The following is a 25,189-nucleotide window of genomic DNA, read 5'->3' as shown; positions in this document are numbered from 1 at the left end:
CCGCGACGCGCGCCATCGGGTCAGTCGCGCGTCGAGGCGCCACGCTCGCATCCGGAGGGCGGCTGGCTGGGTGGCCTGGAGCCGGGTTCCTCCTCCCAGGGCCGCTCGGAGCCAGGAGGGCCGCGGGAGCTCAGCTGGGGGCGTTTCGGCGCTGCCGGCAGACTGCGGCGGGGCGGGGCGGAAGCCAGAGGCCCGCCCGGATTGGCCGCCGGCCAGGAGGGCGCGGGCGGGGCCTGCCTCCCGTCGCAGCCATGGCGTCCTACTTCGAGGAGCACAACTGCGAGCCCGGGGCCGCGCCGGGGGACCGCCTGCCGTCGCGTCGCGCCCTGCTGGAGCTGGCCAGGTGAGCCCGGGCGGGGGCGGCGGGCGGGCCGAGGAGGGGCCCGCCCGGCCGGCGGGCTCACGGGTCGTCTTCCCGCGCCTCTAGGTCTCTCTTCCACGGCCTGGAGATCGACGTGGGCGCGCTGCGGGGCGGCGACTGGGAGCACCGACTTCCCCCGCCGGCCGCCAGACGGGCCGTGGAGGGCCTGCCCGAGGTCCGCGTCAGCGCCCCGCAAGCAGGTGGGCGAGGAGCTCGGGCGGGAGCGGCTCCTGCGCGTCCCCTCCGCCGGCCTTCCGGGGAGCAGAGGCGGAGCCCCGTGGGGAGGCCCGGGCCGGATGCCCAAAAGGACCGGGGGGGGCACTTGCGGAGAGGCGCTCGGCTGACGGGGGGGGGGGAGGACGGGACGGGCGGATGCAGCCGCTTTGACGCTGTGTTGTCTCTCGATCCTCCGCGCCCGCCCGGCGCTCAGCGAAGGGGCTCCGGTGCCCGGTTTGCCTGCTGGAGTTCGAGGCGGCGGAGGCAGTGAGGACGATGCCCTGCCAGCACCTCTTCCACGCGGGCTGCCTTCTTCCCTGGCTCGGAAAGGTGAGGCGGCGGGGAGAGGGGAGGCGCCCACTCCGCTCCCCCCGCGCAGGTGCTGAGGTCTTTCTCCCTCCAGACCAATTCCTGCCCGCTGTGTCGCCACGAGCTGCCCACCGACGACCAGGAGTATGAGGAGCACAAGGAGGAGAAGGTGAGGCGGCTGCAAGGTGGCCCCCCTCGTGGAAGCCGGGGGGTGGAGCCTAGCCTGGCCTTGGCCTGCTGTTGGGCCACCAGGATGTAGCTTTGAAGGGCGGGGATCCCACTCGCCTTTGAAGGGGGGGCGACTTGGTAGCAAGCAGCCGGGACTTGCCCCCCCCCCCACTTGTAGTGTTGGCACCTTGTCTAATCTGGGTGCTGTGAGTCCAGGGCTGGCCGGGTGAGGTGCTTCAATTTGAGGTTTGCAGGATGAACTCCTCTATTTTAATCTGAAAGGCTCGGAGGCAGCAGCAAGTGCACCGACTGGAGTATCTCCATGGCGCGATGTACACGTGACCCTACAGCCTACAGCGTTGCCTTCATCTGGGACAGCAGGGATTTTCCCAGTTGCAAAGAGCAGAAGCAGCTTTCTGGGACAAGGAACGCAGCGCTCGCAAGTGGTGCCCCTATCCTTCTCCTTGGGAGTGACATGCAAACCTCAATGCTTTTTCTAAGCAAGCCCCAAAGACGCAGAGAGTTCAGAGTGATTTTTGAAAAATAAAAGTAGCAAATGTCTTTCTTTCAAAGCTGAGCTTGTTTGGCATTGTTGGGGCAGAAATGAGGGGAACTACCTCCCAAAATAGGCTATGTGAAAAAAAAATAGTATTCTGTTTCTCTCCACCCTTTCCTGTTTTTTGTTCTTATGTCACATCCAGCCATATTAATTCCCACCACTTGCAAGTGCCCAGCATAGGATTTGTGGCAGACTAGAAATTATGTCCGCCCCCCCCCCTTGACAAAACAAAGATCCACAACACAGAAATCCCCATATACACCACAGTCTTCCCCTGATAGCTCTTTTTATATTTTGTTTACATAGGAAAGATACAAAACAGTTCTACAAAATATCAAACCACTTTACCCAGGGCTGAAGAGAGAAAGGAACTCTGTATGATGTTGGGGGTTTATGAAAATAGTGGAGGAGGTCTCTTTCCCGTATTTCGGGTTTATTTTCTTGAAAGGCCTGGAACAAGAAGGGTATATTTCCACCAGCACAGGGGACACCCCCAAATAAATTTGGTTCTGCAGCTTAAGCAACTCTTGCCTCAAAAGAAAATGGGGTGGCAGTAAGGCACAATTTTGGCCAGAGGAAACTGGGTTCTTGGGTACCCTGACACGCGCAAGAGCCCCCTTCCAGCTTGGAGGCACTTCCTGAAGGGTGGCAGGAGATTTGGCAGAGAAAGTGCTTCAAGGTGACCTGACGCGAAGGTGAGCAAAGAGATCCTTGGGACATCTCTGGATGTTTGGAAAACGAAGTTTCTCAGATGGGCTAGGCAGCCACGTATTCTTTAAAAAAACATCTTGGTATAAAAAAGTGGCCAAAGAAAAGCCAGCCTGCCAGAGCAGCGGAGAGGGTGGGATGGGCCGGCCCGCCCTCCCGCCACCCTCATATCATGGCAATGCTCTCCAGAGGGCAGTTCAGGTGGGCAGAGGGGCTGCTGCTGCCCGGCGACTTGCAGCCTCGGCCGCTGGAATGCTGCAGGGCAGCAACCAGGGTCTCGTTGGAGATGGCACCAAACTCGTAGCTGAAGGTTCCATAGAAAACAAGAATGTCGACGACAAAGACCCACTCGCAGATGGCGGCCAGGTGCTGCAGGAGGAAGCTCTGGTGGGTAAAGAAGGCGCCGCCTGTAGTGGGGTCAAGGCAAGGTCGGAAGAAGGTGGCCTGGCCCGGGGGATGCCAGGTGCCCACCCCAGGGACTGAATCGGGGCAGGACACAGTTCTTCTGCATGGGGGAGAGGGGCACTTCTGAGAAAGCACAGGAGCACAAGAGGTGGGCCGATACAGAACTTCAGTTAGGGGAGAAACGGGAGAAGGGGGCTCTGGACCACAGGGCCATCTTGGCCTCTCCCCAACCAGCAGGTTGCCATAAAAGGATACTGACGACAAGAGCGATGAAGGCCGTGGTGGAGAGGAAAACACGCAGATGGGCCATCCAGAAGTCCAGGGCAGAAACAGCCGTGTGATAGGAGAGGAAGCACTGTAGGCAGATGAAAAGCAGGCCAGCTGGGAAGGCAACACCAGCTCCGATGTAGTGAAGAGATTTGGCATAATCCACCTGGAGGCAGTGGGAAGCCCAAATAGGATGGATGGTTCCTGTTGGAGCTCTGCCCAAGCCAGCTCTGCCTCAGCGGCACATTGGGCAACTCAGGCAAAGATGCCCAGGATGAATCTGGCTCCAGTGAAGCTGCCGAGGGCAAAAATCAGCCATTGCCTCTCGGGAACACAAACATCTTGCAACATCAGCATGAAAAACACAGCAATAGGTCAAACAGCTAACCCAACTGACACATCCACTCCAGCCTGGCAAAGAGGAGTTCAGGCTTGGCCATTTTCTGGCAGCTCTGCGTTTGCAAAGGCCTCCCTTGTGGCGTGTACCAGACCGGCTCTGGCTGCTAGGGCAAAGGCAGTGTTACAGCTGCAACTATTGCCTTATTCAAACCAAATGAATTAGCTGCTCAAGCTTTTGCTGAAGGATGGGAACAAATCTGCAGTGTGGTTCTCTCTGCTCCACAAAGGCCAAATAGCCACCAAGAGGTCCCACAGGGCCAGGAAGCAGAAACAGCACTCAGCAACCCTAACCTTGGAGACAATTGTCCTTTCAACCAACCTGAAAATTCCCAACCACCACCAGGCCAGCTGCATTGGTGCAACCTGTGACAAGGGCTGCTGTGTTCACCCCGGAGGCCTGTCTCTGCTCTAGGAGTTGCCCGTAGCGCAGGAAGCAGATGATGGCCACTGGGAGAGGGGAGAGAGGGAGGGGGGAGAGAGAGAGAGAGAGAGAGGCACGTCAAACCCAGCATGCAAAGCAGACGAACAAGCTGTGGCACCTCATGGGAATGGCCTTCCCAAGGACAAAAAGCCTACAGGGACATGCACAACATGGCAGTCAAAACCAAGCAAGCCATCTTAAACCTTAATATGTTGCATGAACCTAGCTGACTGACTTGTCAAGACAAACTAAAACTTGGCATGACATTGCAACCAGACCATGCAAAAAACAACTCTTCAGGTTTCATGATCATGAATTCTAGTGAGCTCAACATTCCAATGAAAAGAAAATGGGGTGGGGGGGTGGGTAGAGAAGGATATGGATGCACCAAGGGAGTGTTTGATCTATATGTTGGCAGCAACATGTATAGGAAATAGAAGGTGGGTATAACACAGGAAAAATGTTAGCAAATAATACCATTTGGAGACCTTCAGACGGACTAAAGAACAAGGGGAACCTGAGCTATTAGAGAGACTTTAAAAACAATAGAAAGCGTATTTATTTGGGGGCCATGTCAATTACAAAAGTCACAGACTGGAGCTTGGAGAACAGGTTCAGTCAAGAGGGAGCAGAGACTGAGCAGAGCTTCTTCACGTGCTAATGAAATTGGGAAAAGAGGGAAATGAATACTTACCCAAGAAAGCGCCAATGTTCCCAATAAGGCTGAAGAGGCAACTTTCAGGAGGGTAAGTGCCACATTTGCTAAAAGGAAGGAAGAGAGCATTAGCACGAGACGCAAGTCACCCTATGCACTTGCTTTAAACCCACCCATTTTGGGAACTGCCTGGCACCATTTCACAATGCCACATCTAGAGCAGCACTTGCAGCCGCTGGCTCATCCTCCATGAGCTTCTTTCCACCTCACCTGATCAAAGGGACATCTTCCAAGGTGCAGCAGCTTTTGGGGTAGCCGTGCTTGGTAGAATCAGCAGAACAAGACTCGTTGTACGACCTGCAGCCATTTGGACAGATTACGTGGTATTCTGAGATGCTCCAAGAAAAAGAGACCCAAGGCCCCCTTCTCTCCCACTAGCAGACTGTCCTCCCGCTTTCCAGCACAACTCACCAGTTCTCAACAGGGCACACGTGGTGGTTCATGACTGCCATGGCGTAGCTAGGAGCAAAAGAGATGATAAGGCAGCAATAAGTGGGTAAGTTTGAAAATAAATAGTTCCCTAATGTTTATGGAAGTCTGTGTTAGCCTCTCTCTCTTGGCTCTCCAACTGATTGCTCAAAGTTCTCAATCAAAGCAACAATATCAAATCAGTTGAACAAACACTTTAATTCCCCCGGTATGTTTTTAAATTCCACCGAAATGGCAGAGAATGCAGCTTTCCAGCAGAAGCCTCCCTGGGTGAAGGAACTCCCAAGTGGTTCACATCACCAGACCCACAAAGCCTTTAGAAGAAACCACTTTCACTCCCACGTGTCAATCTAGCTAGACTGAAGGTTTCAGAAAAGGGCCAGAATTAGGGAGTATCTCTCATTCACCTGCAACTGCCCATCAAGATTGGCTTGCCAATCTTTCCCCAAAGGCCTTTCAATCACTGGCCCACTAAAGGATACATAGGCAAGATCCAGTACAGCCCACTACCTGGAGACCGGAGACCTCTATCCCTAGAAAAACAAGCTACAGAAAATTTCCAGGAAACCACAAAACCTTAAAAGAAATTTCAGTCCCAGCTGAGCTCTGGTTGTGCCATTTGCCCAGAAAATCAGCCCAGCTGGGGGTAGCACTGAAGCCAGGACCTTTGCTTTCCAAGCAGCCTTCGGGAGATCAGGTACGAATGTGACCTTTGCCTGACACCCCACGGCCAACTCTGGTTGCTTAAGTTTGCCAGATTGGTCCTTTGAGCATGTAGGTTAACTATAAAAAGTTCCACATTCGGTTTCTGCCCAAAATGTCCTCTGAAGATTTGGGCGTGGTCCATTTGAAACCAGGGTCCAGAGGAAATACTTTTAAAAAACTGTTGCTGTAATCACCACAAAGTTTCCCACTGGGCTTGCATCCTTTTATTTCACCAATTCTGCATTTTGTCTCCCAAATGTAGAGCTGTGGAGCACCCCAAACCCATGAAGGTTTTCTTGATGGCAAACTTAATATCAAATTTTTGCAAAGAACAACTATTTTGTTTTACCTAGGGCATGTTTTCCATATGATTCAATTACATCAGTGCAAACACTTTGGACCAGCTTAGAAATAATTTGATGCCAAATAAATAGAATTGGGAGTTATCTTCTGTCTCACCTTGATCTTGGCTGACCTACTGTAGGAAACTAGGCAGTGAGTCCGAGGGAGTCCTTTCAAGCTGCTGGCTAGGCAGGATATGCAAGACAGCAATGGAAACCATTTACTGGATGGATTGTAACTTTAGACCTCCAAAGATGAGCCTCATTTTTTTTAAATATAAGTGATTTCTCACCATTTGTATTTTGGCAACTGATGTAATAAGAACTTCACGGTTAGGGTTCCTGACATCTTGTGTAAATGTTTAGTTGTGACTTAAAACAAAAAGAGACAAAGGTACTTTTCCAATGTTTTTTCTACAGAAGAATCAGTGTAAATCTACAGGTTTATTTCAGATACAATTGCAATTAATTTACAAAGAGCCACAACAAGAACTTTATGCTCCAGAAAATGTTTTATATGTTCAAATTTCACATAAGTATCTTTTTAAAAATATTTCTTCACTAAGAAATCAGTAACAATATTTAAAAGGGCTTTAACCAATGAATTTAGGAGAGCTGAATTTGGAAACTCAATACCTTGTCTAGTATTATTTAAAAAGTATACTAGAACTATTTAGGCTTTCCCCAATGCAGTCTTGGCTATTTTAGTTCCTAGACCATAGCCGGATACAAGAATTTAGTTTTTCCAAAGAATATAGCCTAAAAAGATGTAAAAAAATGAAATCTAAATATGCAAAGCATTTTTCTAATGTGATAAAAATGTCCTTAAAGATGATATTGATAGCTGCACTACAGTATATGGGAAAGATAGAGATGGGATACTCCCAATTCAGTTCCACCAACACAGAGGAAAATTGGTAAATAAATAAAACCCATATTCTTTCACTTGAACCAAGAGGTATAAATTTGTATGCTCAAAGCTATGATACGGTAACTATCAAGAAATCTGATTGGTTTACAAAATAAAACCAAGCTTCAATGATAGAATCACCTGCTAACATTACAGAGATAGAATGTGAAAATACAAAATTGGTCATGAACTGTCAGGTCCTGAAATCCTTATTGTTTTCCCTGCATATATGCTCTTGTTTTGCCATTCTGCTGGGGGGAGGGGGGAATTTGCTTTTGTTCGGGGATAACTTTCGCTTTCTCTCTTTCCTCGCCTCTCTCCACTTGGAGAAAGGAATGTGTCTTCCTTATCAGGGAGACAGTTACAGAGAAAGGAAAACTGGAGAAGACTTTGAGATGCCCGCCAACTGTGCCACACACCATGCCACCTGTGGACTGGCTGGATTTCAAATGGACGCTGTGACTCTGGTGGGAGGAGGAAGATTGCTTGCTTAACTATACCGGTTTAAGTGGGATTTTCCCCAGATCTCGCCTTGACTTCCCCACTGTCACTGAATGGAAATTTCCTCTCAGTGGCAGCAGCTGGGTAAGGCAAGGACACAACCTGTTGTGGGCTCTTTGTGGGAAACAGACCAACGCTATATTTATGATGCAAGACGGACGCCTCATGACGTGGGCCTATCAATCAGGTCATCCGCAGGAGCAGGAACCCCCCCATTCAATCTGCAGTTTGGAAGAGGCTGCAACACCACCTGTTGCAATCAGCCTGCCTGCACGTGGGATGTGTGTTTGTGTCTTGGGCCAGAGAGCCAGTAACTGCACTCACATCCTCCCAAGAGCATCACAGTAAATGTAGCCACAATGAGGGCAGGTGAGCCACATTAGGCAACCTGGCCCCGAAAGATCACCGTCTCTTTGCTGCTGGCCCACAGAAAGTGTGGGATGCTCTGGCTAAGCCAGGCTGCTGGGGCAGGAGGAGGAAGTAGCTACAAACCGTCCCCTCCAGAGGAGACATAAACGTGAGCCCTGGTGATCTGGCTTTAGGCCCCTTGTGGTCTCCGGCAGGCTCAGTACCAACTGCCATTCAAAATGCAGAGAAACACACAACCACCATGTTCCTTCATGAATCACAGCCTATATGGGTCATGATTTGGCAACACATTTGCTAAGTAACCTTTTGGGAAGTAATTCTGCAAGCAGGAGCCCAGGAAAACTGCTGACACAACTCTGCAGCAGTACTTGGAGCTCAGGGAGCAGCAGAAGGACCGGATGCTTCTCTGCAGGAGGAAGCAAAGCATGCAGGCTTCACCTCTCATGCATGACCCAGCCACAACTCACAACAGCTCTTACACAATCCATATTCCAGCGATTGAGAAGGTAGAGAGGCTGATAGGGAGGATGATCCACGCAGTCATTAGTGAGTGCAGAAGGGGGACCCTTAAGAGGGGGAGAGGGGAGAAAGGAAAAGGGAGGGGAGGGGTGGGATGGAAGTGGGGGACCCAGCCACAGCTCAAGGCCTCCAGCTGGAACCAGGTGCTCCTAGAAGAGAAGCAGGAGAAAAAGATGGGTCAGTGAGTGTCAGCCTTTCCAGGAAATGACTAAACAAATTCTACTTAAGGGAGTCTCTTTAAGTCTGACAGTACAAATCTCCCACCCCCTGCCACTTTTAACCATCCTAAGTTCCTTCTCTGGCCTTAGCCACTGGGGACTCCTGTCTCTCTGGTGGTTTCCTAGGAGCATCTCTTCCCCTCGTCTCCCAAGGTCATTTCCACATACCACCAGTCGGGACCATGCAAGTATTTTCTGAAGTTGCCTCTTCTCCAGATCCAGTTTCAAGACAAGGTCAGAAGTCACTGGCCTTATTTCAAGAATGCCACAGAACATCTTTCAGTTTTTGCCCCATGTCCCAACAGAATCCCCTCAGGCCAGTTCCCTCCTTCTTGATTTTAGAAAATGAGCAGAGATTTTAGTTAGAGGACAGGCCGTGTTATTAGGTCACCTTAAGTAACCTGTATGTGAGTCAAGAAGCAACAGTTAGAACCGGAGGTGGAACAACTGATTGGTTCCAAATTGTAGCAGGACAAGGCTGCGTATTGTTGTCCTACTTATTTAACTTATATGAAGAGTACATCATGCAAAATGCCAGGCTGGATGAATCTCAAGAAGGAATTAAAATTGCTGGGAGAAATAGCAAGAGCCACTCTAATGGCAGAAAGTGAAGAGGAACTAAGGAGCCTCTTGTTGAGGGTGAACGAGGAGAGGGCAAAAGTTGGCTTGAAGCTCAGCGTTAAGAAAACTAGAGATCCTGAAGCTGCAGCTCAAAAGCTTTGGCCACTAGAAGAGGGACTCCTCGGAAACGACGGAAGAAGACGAGGAAGGCGGCGGCGGGGAGGCTTAGACGGGGCCATCCAGGAGACCAAGAGGAGGCTGGGCAAACTCCGGGAGACGGGGGGGGGGGACGCAGACGCCGCTTGGCGACTCCACAGCAGGTTCTCCGGCGGCCGCCACTCGCCCCGGCCTGACAACGCAGACCGCCTGCGCGCTCCCAGCCCTCGGCCGAGGAAGCTCCACCGAGCTCTCCGTTTCTCAGCAGCCGCCGGAGCCAACCTGTCCGTCCCGCCTCCCTCCCACGCGCAGCGGCGGCCCGGCAGCCCCTTTCCAGCCGCGCCGGCCGAGGAGCGGAGAGCCGGCTCCCTCTTCCCGCACACCTGCCCCCGGCGGCGGCGGCGGCCACGCTCCAGCCCGGCCGGCCACGAAAAGGGGAAGGAGGACCCGACCCGACCCGCCCGCGCTCTCTCTCTCCCGCGGGGTCTCCCGAGCCACACGACCCCTAAGCAGCGGGCGCTTCCCTTACCGCTCGCCGTCGCCCTCGACGGCCGGAGCCTCGGAGGCCAGGCCGGTGCCGCCCAGCTGACCAGGAGAGGCCCGGCCTTCAGCCGGCGGGGAGGGGGCGCGCGCGGGGAAAGCTGGGAAGAGCCGGCACCGCTCGCCCTGCTGCCGCCTCAGGGCCGGCGGCGCTCGGGCCGCCCTTCTTCGCCAGGCGGCAGCTCTCGGGAGGCTCCGCGCTCGGGCATTGCGAAGCGGCCCCGGCTGAAGGACTGCAGAGGCGCCGCGCCTCTCCGGACAGAAGCCGGAGCCGACCCGCTTGGCGGGGGAGTATCGCTGAGGGTGGGTTACGCCTGCGCTCTGCAGCCCCCGGCGAGAAACGCCGGCTGGGCCCTCGGTCTTCGAGGCCGCCAGCCGCCTTCCTCTGCCCCTCCGCCTAACCTGGGAGCGGGACCCTCGGGGCCTGGAACCCGCTCGGGACAATTTCGGGTTCGAGCAAGCGAAGGTTGGAGTGCGGGAGGCTGCCCGGGCAGGTGAGCCCTCCCCGGACTCCGAGGCCAACGCCTGACTAGGCTTCATGGTGGTGGTGCTCACTCCTTCCCCGCCCCCGAAGAAGGTAGGTCGGGGAGAGAGGAAGGGGAGGGCTGGTCCCAAGCTGCCCCCCCTCCGCAGCTCCTACAGCCGAGTCAGGCGCGTTGCTGCTCACTGGGGGGTTCCCTCCCCCGCTGTGCTTTAGCCTGGTCAAAATGTGCTAAAACCGTAAGTTTATTGAATCAATTTCTGTAGCCCCCCAACTCAATCAAGTGATTGGGTGGCTTACAATTCTAAAATTATAAAGCAAAGGTGAGAGCTTATGCCTTTCTGTAAATAAATAAAAATGAAATAAACCAAATCCCCTTGGATGAGCTTTTTAAAAAAAAAAAAACGCATAAAATACTTTGTTCCAAGTCCTGAAGCTGAGGAACAGTCCTGACCCAGAAAGCACTTTGTCCGATTTCCTGGACTGATTTGAGTTGCAAAGGCTTTGGCCAAATTCTACCCTTTTGGAGATCTCCTGAGCCCCTTAGATTTCTTTTTTTCACCTTGATGTATGAATATGAATTCCTAATGAATCAGTAACTATTCTGAGGGGGCTACAGGACCTGATCCTTGACATCCACTTGTGTGTGTATATGTGTACCCTTACAGCTACTTTTTAGTCCTCATGTCCCCAAATGGCAGGAGTGCATGGAGACAGGGATGCTCATTTGCCCCATGGGAGCCCAGCCTTGTAACTGTTCTTTGGAGAAGGGCACTTGCCTTTTAAGCTGTAGTAGTCTGGGAGGTTTACCTTTTTGTAGCTCAATGTGTTGTGCGCTCCTGAAGAGGATTGTTTCTGGGAAATCTGGGAAAAAGCTGCTTAAAAAGAATGTAAAATGCAAGCCCTTTTTAATAGAAGCAGAGTTCAATTTTGGATCTTCTTTAGAGCCTCTCACGCATGTGAAAAGGAAGAACAGGGACAACAGCGCCTTCTTATTTACCAACAATGTTTAGTCAACAAAAGGGTCGGGTAGGTTTTCACAAAACCATGCAAGCATTCAGAACAAATTCCTGCACCCAAGAACTATTATGGAAGAGCAGGTTCCAGGTCTTTATCTACAACCCTGTGCTACATTTCTGAAAACCTTTGCTGTCGGGAAGAGGGCAAGGCAATGGCCTCCAAGAGGGCTAGACTGAGCCCTGCTTCTTCCCATCCTCCCCACAACCCCTCGGTCAGCCCGGCAGTCTATTTTCTGCACTTTCTGGAGGAAAAAGGTCCTTCTGGCTGATCTACCGAAAAGCTGCAAAATCTAGACTAGAGAACAGCTCTAATTCACCAATTCACCAGCAGCTGTCTCTGCCCTCAGCATAATCCAGCGCCCTGAGCAGTTGGAAAGGGCAGCTGGGAACACCCTGCTACCTCCATCCACGTCTGGTCTCCAAGCATACAGCAAGCTGGGCTTGGATATTCATTCACCAGGGGGAGAGGAGGAGGCAGACCACCAAGGGCCAGCAAGCAAGTCTGGGCTGCAGTAATCTGGCTGGCTTACTTTTCGGGCAGAGCTGTCAAAGGACGACTGCAGGGATTTGCTTCCTTCTGCCACCACTCCCGATGGTGCCCTTGAGCAGCGTAAGGGAGTCCCCCAAGCACGGTCCAGCACTGTTTCCCCTACAGTATTTCTCAATCCCTGCAATGGCTCTCAGCGCTTCGCTCGCCGCTTCTCCAATTCCTCTCGCACTCGTTGCCGAAGGGCTTCGTGCAAAGCTGGCTCCAGCTCATTCTGGGCACTGACCTTCTCCACCACTTCTTCGGGGTCATTATCCTGTACCAAGAAGGAAAAGATGATAAGCTGTAAGTGCTCAACATCTCTCTCACCCTGCCCAAGATGACAAAGTGCGCAGAAAATGTTCCTAAGCAGCTCTTTTGTCACGTGACATATATCGCGTCATATCACATATTGTGGCATATTGCAACCTTTTTTTGCCTTTGTGGAGCCGGGGTGGGCATGGCTTGCATGTGACGTGTGGGCCGCCAGTATGACACCCCTGCTCTAGGAGCTTAATACATTTCAGTCTTTTTAGAAGTAAACAGTGAGAATGGATGGTTTTGTTACCAAACCTCACTGGTATAAATTTCAGGTTGTGTTGGTCACAAAAAGGGGGATACAATTCACTTGCTTTACTGCCAGCTTGCTGCTTTTAAAAGTAAGAATAATTTAAAATGCAAAAAACAAAAACAAAAAACAAATATAGCAATAGAATAATAAATACTTGATGAACAGTAAAAAAAACATTTTCTGTCAGGAAATATATACACAGCAGCCGTGGAGCTAAATAAATCAGTTTTGTCCAAATGTTTCTTAAAACAACCAGTTCTTAGCTAAGAGTCTGAAAATTGCCATTTTTAAAACGACTCTACTCCCAAGAGGTGGACAGATGTTCAAACCAGATGCATGAGGTACATGCAGTGGAAGCTGGTTCCAAAATATTAATTTAGAAAATGGATGTCCCATTCTCTTGATGGCTGAAACAGCAAAAGTATTACTCCCTTTAAAAATCAAAAGGCACATGGCAGTGGCCTTTAAAAGGGAAAGTAGTGTTTTAATGCTCCTCTTAAAACGTAGTGAGAAAAGGGATTGCTAAATCCCCAATGCCCAGTCTTCCATGTCAAACGTATAGAAGCAGCCAGTCTGAGAAATGGGAGTACAACCCTATGTAAGTCTCTTGACTGTGTAACATTTTTTCACCATCATGAATGAAATCCTGAATTTGATTTGGAAGACTGTTCACAACCTGTGAAGTTACCTAGGCATGAGGAACCCCAGGAGTTCCACGTTATCACACTGCTGCTGTGTTCAAGGGCTGCCCCACAATTGTACCACCATAATCCAGCCTTAATCTGTGACTCTCGAAAGCCACGGTTCCACCCTGAGTTGCAAATATTCTCCTTTATCCATCATGTCAGTGCTCTTGAAAGTTGCACACTGACCATTAAACTAGACGGGGGGGGGGGGCAAGAAGAACATCCTTTATATTTAACTGTTTAATCGTTTAATATTACCCATTTTTGCAAAACATGCTTGAATAGTATGGCCATAATGCCACTGAGGACAGGAGTGTTCCAGACAATGCAGCCTTGAAAACACAAAGTGGCTATGAAAATAAAAATTTAATTTGTGTTCTGCTACTGAGTTCTCAGAGCTTTGCCAAGAGAATAGCCTTTCCATCATTCAAGCTATTTGCTTTTTAGCACAATTAGAAGCAATAACGATGCAATAAAATGATCAAAACCCAACTAGACTTGAAAAGAGACCTGCTTGTTCTAAATTAGATAGCGGGGCCAGCCACCCCCCCAAGGGAAACATTCTCCCACCAGCCCATCCGACGGGCCCGGTCATCGCACCGAAGGATAGACACAAGCGGGCAATTTTGCAGCATCCCCGGAAGAGCAGGAGGAGGAGGCCGGGGCAGGCCCAGAGCGCTTCGGGTCCGCCATTCGAGAGGAACCGGGCAGCGCCGAAACCGCAGCCCCTGCTCGGCCGGCCCGCCGCCTACCTGGTGGACCACCACCGAGGTGACCTGCCCGCCGTCGGCCTCGTACTCCAGGCAGAAGAGCGCCGGGCCGCGGGGCCGCCGCTCGCGGCTGCTGGAGCTGCTCTCGCTGGACGCCTCAGACTCGCCACCTCCGCCGCCGCCCGGGGGGGGCCCGGCTGCACCTGCAAGGCAGAGAGGGCGCCAGGGGGGGCTCGGGGGCGCCCCCTCCCTCCCTCCCTCCCTCCCTCCGAGGGGCCGGGGAGGAGGGGGCCACTCACTCCTGCGGCCGGCGCGGTAGACCTGCTGGTCGGGCCTGCGGGGCCGGGCGGGCGCGGGGGTGAGCCTCCGCCGCAGCTGCTCCTTGGCCTGCTTCACCTGGCGGTCGTAGTCGTCCCTGCGCGGAAGGGAAGGGCCGGTGGGCGCAGCCCGGGGGCTTCGAGGGGGCCGCCGAGCCCCTTGCCCCGCGGCGGGAGCCCCTCCCCATCCTGCCCGGCCCCCTCCCCCCGAGCCCCACCTCGCGATCTGGTTGCGCCGGATGTGCCGCACGAAGCCGTGGCTCAGGTCCAGGCGGCCGCCCGGGGGGCCGCGCCCCGCGTCCATCGGCGCCGCTCCCGACCGCCCCTCCCCCCGCGCCTGCAGGGCCGCGCCCACGTGGGGAGGGGGCGGGACGGGCTCGGCCTGGGCTGCAACCCCGCCGCCCGCCAGCGGGGGCGCGCGGGGGCTCCCTCGTGACGGCATAGCGGCGCGCCGCGTGGTTCTCCGCACGCGCGTCCCGCCTCGGCGCCCGCGGAGATGGCGGCGCGCATCAAGCGGGAGCCTCGCAGCCCGCAGCCGTGGTCGGGCTTTCCGACGGGCGCGCCTCGCGGAACGGCCGGCTGGGGGCGGGTGAAGCGGGAGCCCGCCGAGGAGGTCGCGGTCAAGCAGGAGCCTGAGGAGGAGGAGGAGGGCGGCGACGCGGAGCCCCCAGGTGCGAGCACGGAGGGAGGCCGCCCCCCCCCCCCGGCTTCCCCCTCAGGCCGCGATTCTCCTGCCCGGGAGCGCCGCTGAGCTCGCGTGAGACCTCGCCCTCTGGCGGTGATCCGTCCTGGTGGTCCCGGCAAGGAGAAAGTTCCCCGCTGCTGAAGCAGCCCTGAACCCCGCGTGGTTTCCCCTCTTGGCGGCAGCTGCGATTCCCCTTCTGCTGGCAGGCAGGGCCGCCCCTGAGGGGGAGCATCTTCGTAGTTTCTACGGAGAAACGCTGGGCAAAAAACCCGTTTGCCTGTTCTTGGCCCGCTGCCCTTTGCAGTCTCCCTTCAGGGGGTCTGTGTGGAGGATCTGGGCCGACCTCTCCAGGAAAGGGTGCCACGGAAAGATCTTAGGCCCCTGGAAACTGGCAGTTCTAGCCCACCATGCATTCTAGTAGTTGGAACCGTACTGTATTCATTGCCGATGTATCTACAGGGTCTCTTATTTGTTTTATGGAATTTCTTAAAACTTATTCGAACTTTAATCTGCAGCTTATATTACTTTGCAAAGAGGAAAAGGCTAGTTTTTTTAAAAAAAGTATATCAATATGAGTTGTCCTGTTGGGGAGATGGCAACATAAACATTTAACAAATGAAAATAAACAATTCATTCCACTAAGGACATTAGATTCCAGCAACTTGCTATCTATCATATTTATTTCAATCTTCATACTAAAGGTTTCTGATTTATTTCCCTTTTTCAGTAAAGTATGGTCGATTTGATCCAGAAGATCGCCGGAGCAGGCATTGTCCATACCTGGACACCATAAACAAGTCAGTGTCAAAATGAAACTATGTGTGTGTGTGTGGGGGGGGAATCAGTGAATGAATAATTGTAGAAAAAGTGAGTCAATGCAGAGACTGAACAAACACATTAGGAGACTGTAGGACAGTCAGTTGATCCTTGGTGTCCCATCTGAAGCCTCCTTTGGCAAGAGGATCCCTTAGAAAACAATTCCTGGGAAGGACTGGGAAACACCTGATGCATGATCAAGAAAAACATTCCTGGGTTCTCTTCCCCCCCCCCAGTGGAATCCCTGGGATGTTCCCTTTTCTGTGACTGAGCCTCCTCAGAAAATGAGGGAAACACCTTTGGTTTGCTCCACCCCCACCGCCCAGTATTTGCAGTTAGTTGCCTGTGGTCTCCCCCCCCCCTTTCCCTTCCTCCTCGCTGGCCTGTTGCTGCAGAACTGGGGAGAGGCTCTCTTTGCTAGAGAGTGGATCCTAAGAAGGCTGTGGCAGCCTCCTGCATGGAACACCCGTTCTGAGATGTTCTGCCTTCATCCAGGAAGTCTCTGCTGCTGGGCTGATACCAGAGGCTGAGTGTTTTATTTCCACCTTCCAAGATTTCAGAAAATCAAATGCTTGTGTAAATGGAAACAACTTCTTCTCTTAAGAGTATGTTTCTAGTGAACAAAGGTCCCTTTCTTATCCAGAAACAAAGAATCTGAAGTAGGCAAGAGTCCTTGAAAGTGGCACAAATTTATAGTATACCAGGATTATATATGGAACCTAATACTTAATATTATTTCCAGGTTTTGTTTTAAGAAAAAAGGTCCTTGGGAGAAAAATCTTTAGTTTTTGTCTCACAACTTTAAATCTTTCCTCCTAAGTCTTTAGCAGAAAAACATTGTTTTACTGTATGAAATAGTGAGACAGGAAGGGTCATCCCTAATTTAAAAGTAGTGGACCCGCCACAATGAGGTGTTGGTAGGGGGGTTTTGTTCCTCTGCATCTACTATCGGGTCCCAGAGTTTCCCTATAATGCATTACTTGAATGATATTGATAGTTGTGTGTTGTTAAGAATTCATCTTATACCACTGCAGGAGCGTCCTGGATTTTGACTTTGAGAAGCTGTGTTCAATCTCACTCTCACATATCAATGTCTATGCTTGTTTGGTGTGTGGGAAATATTTCCAGGGTAAGCCTGATTCAGCCCCTTCTACCTCTTTTTTGATAGTTGACATAGGAATATGCATGTGATTCTTGATCAACCTAGTAGAATTTTTTTGTGCATAATACCTGGGAGGAGGGGTCTTGCCTCATCTTGATGAGCTTAATCTTGAGCAGGTATTACAGCCGATCTCTGACATGGTATGTGTGAATGAGAGATCAGCACTTGAAATGCAGCCTCTCCCATTCTTTTCCATAAGGGTTGACAGGTCATAATGTTGTGGGGCTATCAGCAGCAATTGATACCCCCTCCAACACGTGACTCCCTCCCTCCCTTCCTGCTTGTAGTGCACATAGTATGCAGTTCTTGCTCATGGGGCTGCTCTGCCTCCTGTCTTCCCCACAGGCCGTGGCTTGAAGTCCCATGCTTACATTCACAGTGTCCAGTTCAGTCATCACGTGTTCCTCAACCTTCACACCTTGAAGTTTTATTGCCTGCCGGACAACTATGAGATCATTGACTCTTCTCTTGAGGACATCACTGTAGGTGGCTTTTTGGTGGAGGGGAGAGGGGAGAGGTGGGACGCCCAGCTCAGCCCAACTCATAATACTTAAAATGTTCCCTCTCAGACTTTCTCCCCACCATCTGTTGCTATGGAAATGCAGCAGAGGGGAGGTTTTTAATCACCCTCCAAATCTAGTGTTTATGTCCAGGATTGTAATGATGTATTTCTACGTTATAAGACGTAAACAAGTTGGTTATACCCATCCTTTCAGCTTTCTTTCTCTTTCTTTCTTTCTTTCTTTCTTTCTTTCTTTCTTTCTTTCTTTCTTTCTTTCTTTCTTTCTTTCTTTCTTTCTTTCTTTCTTTCTTTCTTCAGTTGAACCTGCAAATGTCTTTTTCCTGTCCAAATTCATTCGCAGAGAAAGCAATAGTCCTCCAGTTACAACCATTTGTTCAGCGACTCGTTGAAGTTATGAATGGCACTGAACAAAGTGCCTCCCCATAGCCTTTGCCCACACCCACTGCAGGTTCCTCCCTTCGCTTGCTTGCAACCATGGATGCCCCCTGGGCCTTCCTGCTCTTGTCCCCATTTGCCCACCCACCCCTTTCTCCAGCCTCCCTGGGCTCTTGTGCACACCTTCACGTGCTGCAGCACCCGCAGACTTGCATGTGGGTTGTGCGGGGCCTTCCCTGCCCGCCTGTCCTCACCCGAACTCCCCGCTCCCCTCTTTGGGTTAGGAGGACAATGTGGGCTGCCTGGCCCCAGTCCCAGTTGCCATCATAACCTGTAATAATGCTGCATTTATATGAATTATTAAGCTTAATTTATATCTTGATTGACCCTCTAAAAGCTTGAAGCTGAGAGCTTCTTGCTGGACCAAACTGACTGGTCTCTCGGGATGGCCTGGCTAAAGTTCCCAGCGGAACGTCTCCTCTCTTGCTTATTCTCTCCCGTTTTCCAGTATGTACTGAAGCCAACCTTCGCCAAGCAGCACATCACCAGTTTGGACAAGCAGGCTAAACTCTCACGCGCCTATGATGGCACCACATACCTGCCAGGCATCGTGGGATTGAATAATATCAAAGCCAACGACTACGCCAATGCAGTTCTCCAGGTACTGTGCCATCTGTGAAATGGAGAAGAGTAGAGAAATCCACTGCAGCTTCCCCTAACCTTCACTAATACAATACAGTACAGCGCAATACAATGCAATACAGTAACAGGTAGACCTTGTTTAGCAACTGCCTCATTTAATGACCATTCACAGTTAAGGCAGTGATGAAAAAGCAACTTTATGACCATTCCTTATATTTATGACCTTGACAGGTCTGGAAAACAAAGGAAAGCTGAAGGACGGTCATAAACACAGTTGTGGCTTCACTTAGTAATCACTTTGCTTAACAGAATAACAGAGTTGCAAGGGACTTTGGAGATCTTCTAGTCCAACCCCTACTCAAGCAGGAGACCCTATACCATTTCAGACAAATGGCTGTCCAGTCTCTTCTTAAAAACATCCAGTGATGGAGCACCCACAATTTCTGGAGGCAAGCAATTCCACTGATTAATTTTTCTGTCAGACAGGTTCTCCTTATTTCCAGGTTGCTTCTCTCCTTGATTAGTTTCCATCTGTTGCTTCTTATGCTGCCTTCAGCTGCTTTGGAGAATAAGTTGACCTCCACTTCTTTGTGGCAGCCCCTCAAATATTCATGTAGTCCTTCTTTTCACTAGACTAGACATACCCAATTCCTGCAACTGTTTTTCATAACAATCTTTGTTGCTCTTCTCTGCACTCTTTCCAGAGTCTCAACATCTTTTTTATATCATGGTGACCAAAACTGGATGCAGTATTGCAAGTGTGGCCTTACCAAGGGTAACAACCAAATTGCTGGTCCCAGTTGCGGTTGCTAAATATCCACAGATATTTATTCTTACAATGAAAGACAGAAATAGTGATATCCTATACAAAAACTGCTTTGATGTTCAGGAATTGCATTGCTTTAATTTTGGTTTCTAACCTGAGAGCAACCAGTAGATATTTGGAGAGGGAGAAGCTGAACATTTAAGTAAGTAAGTTTGTGTTTTGCCACTGACTGTATTTATTTATTTGTTCAATTTATTTGCTGCACATCTCTCCATGGGGCTACTCTGGACGGCTTGTGAGAATAAAAAGGAAGACAGTGAAAGAAGTGTAAAGAGAACAAAAATAAAAATAATAGAACTATAAAATAAACAGTGAAAAAGGAACACAATGCGTGCGCGCGCGCACACACACACACACACACACACACACACTGAGTGTGCAGGCCAAGCAGCAGAGCCAGGTTTTCAGGCTTCCTTGTTTCTTTGCGGATGTCATGTAGGCGTTGTCAAATGTCCCGCCCCTGCGGAATTACTTCCTGGAGGAAGAGAATTACAGGCACATCAGGCGTCCTCCGGGGGACATCATGTTCCTGCTCGTTCAGAGGTTTGGAGAGCTGATGAGGAAGCTGTGGAATCCACGGAACTTCAAAGCTCATGTCTCCCCCCATGAGATGCTGCAGGCCGTGGTCCTGTGCAGTAAGAAGACCTTCCAGATCACCAAGCAAGGTAAGAGGCCGGAGGAATTCATGATGGCTGTTCGGTGGAATCTTGGATCTGGCCATCTGGTCATAGTGAGCACATAACCGCTAGGCATCCAAATCGAGAATGTTCACCATTTGGATCCCTAGATATATGAAGGGCAGCAAAGGGCTACTGAGGCTGTTAGTAAGGGGGGGGGGACAACACTTCTCCATGCATGATCCTTTCTTGGGAAATTTTAAACCTGGAATGATCCACTTCAGGAGGAGGAGATCCTGCTTTAATCACGGAGCCCAGTGTGAGATAATCAGACGAGCCCTTCCTTTCATTGCCTCCACCTTCTCTCTCTTTGTAGGTGATGGAGTTGACTTTCTTTCCTGGTTCCTGAATGCCTTGCACTCTGCTCTCGGGGGGACAAAGAAGAAGAAAAAGAGTAAGTGAAAGGTGTCGATGCCTCTTGTAAGTTGTGGAACCCTTTGTAAGACTACGTAAAGCGCCACGTTTTTGAATCAATTCAGGGCTCTGATCAATTCTTCTCTCTTATCCACTTGAGACCACCTGACATTACTTAACCTCTTCTTTTACAATGGCTGCAGACGGGCAGTTGCTGCAGATGCCTGCCAGGAGGACAGGCAGACCAGAAGCAATGCAAGCCTCAGCTGCAGGTGCTCCTGTCTGTTCACCTTCATTTTTTTTCTTTTGGGAGCTCCATCAATAAAAACCCTCTTTATTTTTCTCTTCTTGTCTCTTTCTTACAGCTTCACATTAGTGAACTACAAATTCTTCATATAGGAAGAAAAACGTTTGGGATTCCTGTTCACTTGCTCCCTGGAACAGGCTGCCTTATATGCCTTTTTAGGGCCTTGGCTTTCTCAGCAGGAAGTAGTCCCCCCCCCGCCCCCAGTCAGTCAGGCACTCTTTGGAGTCAGCAACTGTTCAAGATGCATTTCACAATTCAGCACACAGCTTTTCAGTCATTCTTCTCTGTTCCTCCTGTTGAGCTCCCCCAGGCAAACTTTCTCTGCCCATTTAATTGAGAAGGGCACATGAACTAAGTTACCCCATTGCATTGATCAGGTTAATTACATTGATTAGTTGAAAAAGTTATCTAAAACTGACATTATTGATATGAGAAAAATGTAACAAAGATGTTGATACTCAGTTGTATATTTATTAATAACAATAAGAATTGTATTTGCCTAGTGTGGGAAAACGGGGACTGCTGGAAGAAGAGAGGAAACTTTTGATGGTGTAATATTGGATCTAGACTGAAGAAGTTAATATATGCCCTTCAGTTACTAATGGACCCAGACAATACGTTGTCTATTAAGTATTTAACTCTAAAACTAGAAAATTAATAAAATATTTATAAAAAAAATTATATTCATTTGTAATTTGAAAAGTAAGTCTCTGGCCCTTTGAATCTTTTCCTACCCTGGACAGGATTATTGTAAGAATTGCCTCTCCCTAACTCACCCTGCCTGACCTCGTCTAGGATCTGCCTGGTGGACCCGGGGCAAAGCCTTCTTTGGGGAGGTTTTGGCAACTGGGAAATACAACCTATTTCTCTCTGTTTTTTCACGTAGACTGTTGCAAATACATTTGCGCTTTTTACAACTATTCTGTAATCAGCGTAGAAAACTTTGGAAACCTGATTGAAATCATGGAATATAGGACTGTGAATAAATTGTATTCTCTTTTGTTCTCTTGTTTGCAGCCATTGTAACCGATGTCTTCCAAGGCTCCATGCGGATATTCACCAAGAAATTGCCACACCCTGATCTGGTGAGTTGAGCGAACACGGGGAGAACATCTGAAGTGAAAAAGATGAACGCTTACCTTTGCTAGGGTAGTTAAATGAGAACCTCAGCTATCCACAGGCATTTTGGAAGCTGAATCCAGTGCTTGGGCACCTGACCACTAAGAGGCCCTTTGGCTGGTCCAGCCACCCCACCCCACTTCAAGTCTCTGGGGTGGGGCCTGATGCCCTCCTCGTTTGCATGCCTGCTCAGCTCACGGTGTTGCTCTGCTTCAGCCTGCCGAAGAAAAGGAACAGCTGCTCCGGAACGAAGAGTATCAAGAAAAAATGGTGGAGTCCACTTTCATGTACTTGACCCTGGATCTCCCCACTGCTCCCCTCTACAAGGATGAGAAGGAGCAGCTCATAATCCCACAAGTTCCACTCTTCAACATACTGGCCAAGTTTAATGGAATAATGGAAAAGGTAACTCCTCTACTTTGCCATCTGTTGGATGAGTTACAGGCTCCCAGAGCCCCAACTGGGACAGAGCGCCTCCAGGATCTGCCTTTTTGGGCAGGCAGCCCCAGTTGGCTTAGTTCCACAAGCACAGGCCTTCCCTGGAGCGGACGTCGCCAGTTTCCTTGGGTGGGTGGGAAGAGCCTCGTCTGCAGGGAGCAGGTCTTTTCCACGCAAGCAGGGGGACCAAGGGTTTTTTATCCAAAGGGCTTAAGTCTGCTGGAGAGTTAGTAACTGTAGCTTATTGTTGGCAGCCAGCCCCCAATGCTTGCTGGGCATACATAAACTAAGGAAAATAATTCCAGAGAAAGGGTGTCTAAGATTGTGCTTTAACCAAAGATGTTTTGGCTTCTCTGAGAAAGTGTAAAAAAAAAAATGTTCCCCCTTTAGGAATACAAGACATACAAAGAAAACTTCCTGAAGCGCTTCCAGCTCACCAAACTGCCCCCTTACCTTATTTTCTGTATCAAGAGGTTCACCAAGAACAACTTCTTTGTGGAAAAGAATCCCACCATTGTCAACTTTCCCATCACGTATGTATGACCTTCTCCAGAAGAAACAGCTCTGCCAAAGGCCGATGTTGGGGTTTGAAAGGCCGGGGGGGGGGCACGAGACTCTGAGCCACACAGATGAGTCCTTAGAGCAGCCATCAGCATCCCAGGTCGGTCCGATGGCCGAGAGGCAGGACAAGCGCCAGCAAGGTCTAGGTGCTTCCTAGGGACTTTGCAGGGCCCTTTGAAAAGGAGGCCAGTGAGCAGTGCTGCTTTAGCCCAGCCTGCCTCTAGGAATTTCAGAGAGGAAATGGAATTTATTTCTGGGCCTTAGTCCTGCATTTTGTTGTAGCTATGAGAAATCACAGACACCAAAGAGCTTTTGTGAGCCATGATGGAAAGCTCAGTGGCAGGGAGATTCATGTTGGCTTAGTGTCAGCATGTCAGAAGCGTTTTGCCCCCTGAAGCCAATTCCACTTCCCTGGAGAGCTGTAAGAGGAGAGAATCCCTCTGAGCCTTTGCAGGGGGCGAGGGATCTGGCCCACAGAGCCTCGAGGGTGGCTTTTCTGCTGCAGGAACGTAGATCTCCGGGAATACCTCTCTGAGGAAGTGCAGGCAGTGCACAAGAACACCATCTACGATCTCATCGCAAACATTGTGCATGATGGCAAACCTACTGAAGGAGCCTACCGGATTCATGTGTTGCATCATGTGAGTTTTTGGCTTCCCTGCCAGCCTTCAGCCCTGGGCGCTCCGGGGCCTCCCTCTTGTTCTTGAGGCCAGGCTTCGGATGGTGACCTCTGACTTGGGTGGGACTCTTGCAGGGCACAGGCAAGTGGTATGAGCTGCAGGACTTGCAGGTGACCGATATCCTTCCCCAGATGATCACGCTGTCTGAGGCTTACATCCAGGTGAGTGCTTGGTGTTTCTTCTGCTGCCCACCGAAAGCCACGGGACTAGGAGGGAGCATTCTTCTTAATACGAGTTTACTTTGTTCGGTAGATCTGGAAAAGGAGAGATAGCCAAGAAGAGAGCCACCAACAAGGAACGTGAACTGGGTGTGGAACAGGCCCGGCTAGAGGCTGGAACATTGTTGCAAAGACCGGTTGTCTGGGTCGCTTGGGGGAGCCTCTCCCGGTCTTCAGTTTTCTTTCTGCATCGGGGACGTCCTTGCCGGCACTTTGGTCCTGATGCAGCACCAGCCTGTGGCTCGTCTCCACTTCTCTGGGCACCAGACTCACAAGCCTGTTTCATCCTTCGTTTGGAGAAGACCTTGCAGAGAGACGGGCACTTCTGCTCCTCTCTGTGCATTAAATATGCATGCTTGTTTTCCCCCCGAACTCTGCTGTTTTCCGGCTCTCCTTCGCTCCCTCCTCCCAGGGAACATGTGATTCAGACAAGGCATCCCATGCACAACGGGTTTGTGTTAGACACTTTCACATTGTTTAGATGATGCTTTTGGTTATAAGGGAACAAGCACTCAATGGGAATAGATTCTTTGAAGATACGCGGACACGAAAAAAATCTAAACAGCAACATAATGGATTAGTTAACAATCTAAAAAGAACTCAGTGTGTTCTTAATGACATTCACACACACCTCTCTCTCTCTCTCTCTCTCTCACACACACACACACACACACACACGGAGGGAGGGATTTTGAGAGAGAGATCAGGCATTGACAAGGGAAAATGAGAATCCTCAGATGGAGATGCGCAGGATGGATGATCTTTCAATGTCCCGGCTGCATTGCTGTCTGAGTGGCATCTGCTGTCGTCTCACAGCCAGGAGTAAGCTAAATTGCTTTGAAGACCTTGGCTTTCTGCCCAGAAATTCTGGAATATTACATAAACCTCTGGATCTGTCATCTGGCAGCAGTTCTGATGAAATCCCTCTTCCCCACCATCATGCCTATACTTTACAACAACTGGTTTTCACACACAAAATGTCAACAAAATCAGAAAAGAGATTCAGAAATCCTGCTGAGACTAAGAAGACCCTGATGCTCACTGGACGTCACCGGGCAGCCCTCTTCTCTGCCAGCCTATCTCTTCGCCAGGGGAAGGAGGCCTCCAATTGTAAAATGTGGCCCTCCTTGGCCTACCAGAAAAATAATACACACCAACTGGAAGACCCCCACTGGTTGCTTGTTATTCCGTGGGGCACAATTTAAGGGGATAGTGTTAAATGTTTCCTCTTCTGAACAATTATCGGAAGGGCTGTAACTTGAAGATGCCTGAACAGTGAGGTCAGTGGGGAACCATAGAAAGAGGCCGGCATTTTCTAAAGTTGATTTGACCAGTTCTTGGGGGAAGGAGATGGCTATAAATCAAATGATGTTTAATCATTCTCCTGCTTTCTAAGGAAGGGTGGGAGATGAGCAGATGCACAGTTTAGCCTTACATTGGGGCACCTTCGAGAGAAATTCATATTTTTATTACTAATAAATGTCTCTTGATTAGTTTCCAAGGTTCAGTAATCCCTTTTTCTTGACAATCTGATCAATGAGACCTTGGCTGTGTGCTTGGATGTTCAGGACTTGACAGTACTGAAGCACGAAGGCAGTACTTGTCTTGCAGTAGCTGTGCAATCCTAGAAAATGACACAGCTCCTTTAATGAGCCAGACGGTGCTTGGCTCATATTACTGCATGTTCCAAATTGATTCCAAGCCACTACATGGCCATAC

At 50.3% G+C, this 25,189-nt stretch overlaps 4 protein-coding genes across 5 annotated transcripts; 2 read left to right on the top strand and 2 right to left on the bottom strand.

Annotated features, from left to right (window-relative positions):
- The first annotated feature begins 126 nt into the window (after positions 1 to 126).
- On the top strand, positions 127 to 1,626 carry RNF181 (ring finger protein 181). Its single transcript, XM_039324218.1, has 5 exons — positions 127 to 343; positions 428 to 561; positions 792 to 907; positions 981 to 1,055; positions 1,337 to 1,626. Exons 1-5 carry the CDS (start codon positions 252 to 254, stop codon positions 1,394 to 1,396), a joined length of 477 nt encoding a protein of 158 aa, XP_039180152.1. The 5' UTR covers positions 127 to 251; the 3' UTR covers positions 1,397 to 1,626.
- A 256-nt stretch (positions 1,627 to 1,882) lies between these two features.
- Positions 1,883 to 11,099, bottom strand: TMEM150A (transmembrane protein 150A). 2 transcript variants are annotated; one of them, XM_039324200.1, is made up of 8 exons: positions 9,767 to 11,099; positions 8,263 to 8,451; positions 4,940 to 4,987; positions 4,739 to 4,825; positions 4,508 to 4,575; positions 3,712 to 3,839; positions 2,982 to 3,159; positions 1,883 to 2,728 (listed from the first exon to the last, which is right to left on the bottom strand). In XM_039324200.1, the coding sequence occupies exons 1-8, from the start codon at positions 10,315 to 10,317 to the stop codon at positions 2,487 to 2,489; spliced, it is 1,491 nt and encodes a 496-aa protein (XP_039180134.1). In that variant the 5' UTR covers positions 10,318 to 11,099; the 3' UTR covers positions 1,883 to 2,486. The 2 variants fall into 2 exon arrangements, with proteins under 2 accessions (XP_039180134.1, XP_039180135.1); XM_039324201.1 differs by having other exon boundaries at positions 2,982 to 3,081.
- Positions 11,100 to 11,247: 148 nt separating this feature from the next.
- Positions 11,248 to 14,544, bottom strand: CUNH2orf68 (chromosome unknown C2orf68 homolog). Its single transcript, XM_039324215.1, has 4 exons — positions 14,306 to 14,544; positions 14,070 to 14,185; positions 13,813 to 13,973; positions 11,248 to 12,080 (listed from the first exon to the last, which is right to left on the bottom strand). Exons 1-4 carry the CDS (start codon positions 14,527 to 14,529, stop codon positions 11,958 to 11,960), a joined length of 624 nt encoding a protein of 207 aa, XP_039180149.1. The 5' UTR covers positions 14,530 to 14,544; the 3' UTR covers positions 11,248 to 11,957.
- Positions 14,545 to 14,549: 5 nt separating this feature from the next.
- On the top strand, positions 14,550 to 24,966 carry USP39 (ubiquitin specific peptidase 39). Its single transcript, XM_039324195.1, has 13 exons — positions 14,550 to 14,758; positions 15,500 to 15,569; positions 16,623 to 16,717; positions 17,096 to 17,232; positions 18,157 to 18,309; positions 19,556 to 19,781; positions 20,110 to 20,187; positions 21,472 to 21,539; positions 21,790 to 21,978; positions 22,402 to 22,544; positions 23,078 to 23,213; positions 23,327 to 23,413; positions 23,505 to 24,966. Exons 1-13 carry the CDS (start codon positions 14,584 to 14,586, stop codon positions 23,553 to 23,555), a joined length of 1,608 nt encoding a protein of 535 aa, XP_039180129.1. The 5' UTR covers positions 14,550 to 14,583; the 3' UTR covers positions 23,556 to 24,966.
- Positions 24,967 to 25,189: the final 223 nt, after the last annotated feature.

Source organism: Crotalus tigris, unplaced genomic scaffold (genome assembly GCF_016545835.1).
Source record: "Crotalus tigris isolate CLP2741 ecotype Arizona unplaced genomic scaffold, ASM1654583v1 scf7180000024293.1627790, whole genome shotgun sequence".
Classification (NCBI taxonomy): domain Eukaryota; kingdom Metazoa; phylum Chordata; class Lepidosauria; order Squamata; family Viperidae; genus Crotalus; species Crotalus tigris.
The sequence above is the reverse complement of the archived record's forward strand: the minus strand, read 5'-3'. Positions and strand labels throughout refer to the sequence as shown.